This window comes from Aegilops tauschii, chromosome 4 (assembly GCF_002575655.3).
Source record: "Aegilops tauschii subsp. strangulata cultivar AL8/78 chromosome 4, Aet v6.0, whole genome shotgun sequence".
Lineage (NCBI taxonomy): Eukaryota > Viridiplantae > Streptophyta > Magnoliopsida > Poales > Poaceae > Aegilops > Aegilops tauschii.
In genome coordinates, this window is record NC_053038.3 from 257820203 (window position 1) to 257826048 (window position 5846).

Below are 5846 nucleotides of genomic sequence, written 5' to 3' on the forward strand. Positions count from 1 at the left end.
CATTTTATGGAAATTTAAGTCTCAAAAGACGGTTCAGTATACACGTGTCAGTTTGGTTTGTTTGATCATATATGGGCATGGTCTGTTGCCACATTTTGAAGGTGAGATCACACACAATGTTTGAAACATCCTTGATTCCGAGAAAAAATTGCGGGGGTGACACCTCAGTTTCAAGAGAAAAAAATGTGATCGATTATGATTCCTAATCTCACTGAGTTCGTGCAAGCTCTACAGAGAAACTCCACATAGAACTTGTAGTCGAGTAGTTGCAGTGCAACCTTCATTGTTCGGCCGGTAGCTATAATATTATTATGAAAGACAATGTCATCCTACAAAATGATCTTTCCTGATTATTTGTCATAGTACTACAGCTAATCATCCTAAAAGTTCTTTTCAAAATTCAGGTTCACGCTCAAACATCCACAATAAAAATTCAGGTTGACGTTGAAACTTGTAGTCAATTTCCTTGCTTACAGCAGCAAGCAGCAGGGACATCATCAGATCCAATAAAAACAACTTTGGCTTCGACCTGTTTGATCAAACAGAGTAAATCACGTCACTATCAGGATCAGATTTCATGAGTTTATAATGGCATCCCACACTGTACTTTTCTGAATCATGCGTATGCAAGGAATCTCTTAAATACTACTCCCTCCGATCCAAAATAAGTGTCATGCATGGTTTCTGAACTAAAACCACGACACTTAATTTTGATCGGAGGGAGAATAATACACGGGTCCAGAATAGGCTGATGCCACATTACTCACCCTCACTCCATTGGGTGGCCTTGAAAAAACAGTTAGCACTGGATGTCACGAAATAATGCACCCAACTGCGCACTGGACACCGGCTCATGTCTGAGTTATCCCATGATCTCATAGGTACGCAACAGTTTAGGCAGAAAATATAGTTTGAATTGGATGTCAGGGCGATGTAAAAAATGCAGACCATTTTTGTATGTCTACAAAAATATGTTCAATTCAAATTTTTACTGAAACCTTGACTGAGCAAAGTGAAACATCATCATATAATGTGGTAGCCAAATCTAAACAAGATGTAGCCTGCAGATGTGGTACCATGAACTGCACGAACAAAACAGACTGAATGGTTCAAAAATTGCATCAAAACTGTTTCACAATTAACATATTCAGGAAAGCCTAAACATCCTTGACTTACAAACCAAAAAATGGAACAAAAATGGTGTGTTGCCTACACCTTTATCAACTAAAACTGCTTACTCATTTGTTCACCGCATAGAAGCAGGTAATCAAGTAATAATCTCCTACAAGAGGTACACCTTTATCAACTATCTCCTACTCAATATAAAGCTTTCAAAATATATCTAATTTCCAGGTCTGGACAGATTCAAGCAACTGAGAGCATATCACCCTTTTTGGTTCAAATTAAATGGCCCAATCTTCCATCAGATTTACATGGAGCTTAGAGTTTAGAACGGACTTACAGTTGGATAATGCAATACAGCAATACCTGTAGAATAATAGTGCAATACCTGTAGAATAATAGTGCAATACCTGTAGTTAAATCCATCAGTTTTGGCACATTCGTAGAAACATGTTTCTCCAATGCTCTGCAATCATTTGTTAACGCACGTTTTGTCAGTATGAGCAACCAACATCAGCTAAAAGGAATCATACAAATGTAGGTACCACAACTCTCTATAATGTAAACAGTTCATAGCAGAATACGCACAGCGCCATGAGCAGATGTTGAAAGCACAAGATCTTATACATAAGGTTTTAACCGTGTAATGTTGAAAAGCATAAGACATTAACAGTATGTTGTAGAAGGAACAGTACGCCGTAGAATAATGCCGTAAACTTAAATACTAAACTTAAAAAAAATCATTAGAAAGAACAGTACGCCATAGAAAAATAATGCAATACATATAGACAGCCTAGCCAATCCAACTTAAAAAGAATCAAGTTCCAACTCCACAACACATATGACCATTACAGAACCACTTTTCAGTACCACCATTCTGGCCTTGCCGTTACATGGCAACCAAACTAATCCTCATTTATTTTACAAAAAACCAACTACTCTACTGATCCTTCGTAGGCACAACTCAATTAACCGGCTGGTTAGCCAAGCATTTTGTGCCTGCTGCAATCTTCAAGTATATACTGTAACCAACTTATTTGTTGATACTAAGAGATGTAAAAAGAAGCTAGAGTAGCCAAGGTTTAGATGTTGTGCCAGTCAGCAAATCTGCACTGCTCTTCTTGGAAGAGCGTCAGATGGATCCAACCATCATTGGCCAGAGACGCACCAAAGTACAACCTTACAGCCCTTTTTCATCTCCTCTCGCCTCCTCAGATATTAAAAATATTGCGTATTTAAATTTCTTCTTTAGCAATGGAAAGCATAAGGAAAGCTCGATGAGAATTGAATAACTTCCCAGAAATAAATAAGTGACAACTAAACGAGGCACACAGCCAAGGCAAAAACTTCATGATTTGTATGCCTTCTTTTCACTGACGGTGATGCTTACTTTAGTGTAGCCCGAGTGAAAAAGAAAATAAACTTGTGCCTTATCGATCAAAATGTCACTACCTAGACTAATGGTCCAAACAAAATCACCTCTATGGACAAAAGAACCAATGGATAAGTGGCTGTAATGTGTATGATGAATCATGCATATCTGGCTCTATATTAGCATGTCAGGGAAAAAATCAAGAGATTAAAGGCAATATATCAGGGGATAATATGCATCTTTCACATCTCAGTTAAAAACATCACCAGTAAAAGTGTTTGTCTTTGGTTCAGTTTTCCTGACTTCCCCAAGTGCTTGTATAGTTGAAAAATATATCATAACTGAATACAATGAAACAGCAAGAAGCAAACAGTAAGAAACTTGAAATGGTGTAGCAATTAAGTACTACAGCAAACCGAATAGGAACAGACCAAATATAAACAAAGAAGTGCAATGCCCTTTTCCTTATGGTGGTGTTCCTTAGTGTAACATACAAACCAACCATGTCACCTATTTTTATGCTACATATAGACTGAAACCAAGCAAGATAATGTAACCTGACAAGAAGTATAGTATGGCCGATTTAGAAATTGAGAACTGGCCATTCCAAACAAAAACAACATTGCTGGTGTTGCAAAAATGGATAATCCAGCACCAAATAGTGATGCCTCCATCAATCAAATCCCTAGGAATTTTCCTGCAGATAGCAACACAAAAAAACAAATCTCAGAACACGGTACCACTCAGTAGAAATCCAAAAACTACACTGGGCAATGCCATCAAAAAAGTCACCCCACCGACCATCATTACACCATACTGTAAATTTTGCATTTTCAGTGTTACGATCGTTCATACATATATCATCTACACTGCAGTTCTCCAGAAATAGACCGAGTTAACCATTCTGTTCTACAAAAATATCTAAATCACCACTGCCGAGTATCCACGCTCGAACTAAAACATCAATTCGTAGCTAATCCCCAAATACAGATAGTAATCTGACGAAACCAAAACACCGCATTCACCAAATATGGAGATCTGAAGATCAGAAGGGAGGCGTATGGTACCTGTAAAAGTAGGAGATCATGGCTAAACGTAGACAACACACACGCATCAGGCAGGGCAGTAGGACCATGGAGAGCAGGGATTTGGAGGATGTTACCTTGTCGGGAAGGGATTCCTGGCGGCAACGGTGGAGCTGACTCGCGGCGGCGACGGAGGTGACTCGACGCGGCGGCCAGGGCGACTCCACACACTGGCTAGTGAATCCAGGTGCAGCGGCGGCGAGGCAAGGGCGCCCTCGATCCAATCCGTTGCCCTGCTCTTGTCAATCGAGCGAATAGGGTTAGGAGTGGGTTTCTGCTGTGCTCCGGCTCTCCGTCGCTGCGTATCCCCGACGTGTCGACGGCGTCCCTTACGGCGCATCGATGGCGGCGGCGTTGTAGAGGAGGGAGCGGGGAGGAGACGAGGTGGAGGCGGCGCGGGCTCGAGGGCGGCGTCGTGGGAAAGGAGGGAGCAGGGACGAGACGAGGCGGAGGGGGCACGGGCTTGACGAGAACTGCTGGCGGCTAGGGCTTTGACCCTTTTGCACGTTCCGCGGGGCGAGCGCAGCGCATGGGCGAATCCCGACCGCGACGAGACGCGCAGCCAGGGCCACCGACACTACTACTAGAAAAACGATTATAGCTAATATGGATATTAATGACGCACCATGTATGTGGTGCGCCAGTGCTATATAGCAGTGGTGCATCAGATATAGGTACGCAATTATTGCCACATTACTAATGGCGCACCTGATGTATGATGGGCCATTACTAGTTTTCAAAAAATATTAAAAAAATGTTAGCAGTGGCGCACCAGTGGATAGTGCGCCATTCCGCTATAAAAAAACTAGTAATGACGCACTATCCCCTGGTGCGCCACTGCTAACAATTTTTTTATCTTTTTTCCAAAACTAGTAATGGCGCACCACACACCAGGTGCGCCATTAGTAACCCTGGTTACTAATGGCGCATTCTTAGGTGGTGCGCCATTGGTAATCTGGGAGCAGCTAGATATTTTTGACAGCCACCTACCACACTCACTTTTCCCACTTCATTCTCTCCACCTCTACCAAGCTTGGTCTCGGCTCCCTCCTCCTCCTCACCTCATTTGCACCATACATTCACCCAAATTAAGTGGTTAAATTTCTTTTTTTGATAGGTAAGTAAGGGGAAAGCTTTCTTCATGTTCTAGATCTACTTTTTTCTCCCTCCAATAATGTACACACTTTTTATGGCCTAGATCTACGTATGTTTGTGGTGTTGCATATGTTTGTGTTTGCAGGTACCGGTATTTGAAATGCGATAGTTGCCAATATTTTGCCGGAATGTTGATTCATTTCCGTTTCGGCGAGAATTTGACACTATGCATTCTTTTTTGTCCTATTTTTAGGCAAACTCATGCCAATTTTTTTGGCTCTAAAATATCGTTTTGCTCTACCCCGCAGGCGACCATGGTCCGCACGATGACCGAAGGCATCGTGAATAGGTTTTTGAGCTCCGCGAAGGCCGAGATGCTTCAAAAGAACGAGACGGAGATAAGATGTCTGTGTCGAAGATGCAAGCTAAAGAGCCTTATGGACCCGGATTCTGGACAGGTGCCGGACCACCTGCTCGTGCGTGGTTTCATGGATGGCTATCGGTGGCAAGGTGATGAAGATGATTATGAAGTCGTCCATGGGGGCCGGGCAAGAAATAACGAAGGGTGATAACCCACAAGAATAGGGATCGCAACAGTTTTCGAGGGTAGAGTATTCAACCCAAATTTATTGATTCGACACAAGGGGAGCCAAAGAATATTCTCAAGTATTAGCAATTGAGTTGTCAATTCAACCACACCTGGATAACTTAGTATCTGCAACAAAGTATTTAGTAGCAAAGTAGTATGGAAATAACGGTAACAGTAGCAAAAGTAATATTTTTGGGTTTTGTAGTGATTGTAACAGTAGCAACGGAAAAGTAAATAAGCGAAGAACAATATGTGAAAAGCTCGTAGGCATTGGATCGGTGATGGAGAATTATGCCGGATGCGGTTCATCATGTAACAATCATAACATAGGGTGACACAGAATTAGCTCCAGTTCATCAATGTAATGTAGGCATGTATTCCGAATATAGTCATACATGCTTATGGAAAAGAACTTGCATGACATCTTTTGTCTTTATAACACCCCGCATGTAACTTGCCATATCTGTAACTCCAACTCTTGCCATTTCCGGCTATGTCATATGTTTTTCCCTCCGTTGTCGGGTTTTGTCTTTCGTTTTGTATTTTGTCATGTCATGTATTTTCTTATCATGTCATCATGTGC

At 41.8% G+C, this 5846-nt stretch overlaps 1 protein-coding gene across 3 annotated transcripts; it reads right to left on the reverse strand.

Moving 5' to 3' along the window:
• Positions 1-283: 283 nt before the first annotated feature.
• Positions 284-4089, reverse strand: LOC109735099 (uncharacterized). 3 transcript variants are annotated; one of them, XR_012181925.1, is made up of 5 exons: positions 3657-4089; positions 3052-3191; positions 2761-2835; positions 768-1588; positions 284-529 (listed from the first exon to the last, which is right to left on the reverse strand). XR_012181925.1 is itself a non-coding variant. In XM_020294305.4 (5 exons), the coding sequence occupies exons 1-4, from the start codon at positions 3917-3919 to the stop codon at positions 1548-1550; spliced, it is 519 nt and encodes a 172-aa protein (XP_020149894.1). In that variant the 5' UTR covers positions 3920-4089; the 3' UTR covers positions 284-529; positions 1533-1547. The 3 variants fall into 3 exon arrangements, 1 of the variants encoding a protein (XP_020149894.1); XM_020294305.4 differs by having other exon boundaries at positions 1533-1588; XR_012181926.1 differs by lacking the exon at positions 2761-2835 and having other exon boundaries at positions 1533-1588; positions 3657-4047.
• Positions 4090-5846: the final 1757 nt, after the last annotated feature.

Coding starts and splice junctions, on each gene's coding strand:
- LOC109735099 (XM_020294305.4), bottom strand. CDS start 3,919: ATGCGCCGTAAGGGACGCCGTCGACACGTCGGGGATACGCAGCGACGG. Junction 3,192..3,656: donor AGGAATCCCTTCCCGACAAG/GTAACATCCTCC, acceptor TGCTATCTGCAG/GAAAATTCCTAGGGATTTGA. Junction 1,589..2,760: donor AAAGACAAACACTTTTACTG/GTGATGTTTTTA, acceptor AAATGATTGCAG/AGCATTGGAGAAACATGTTT.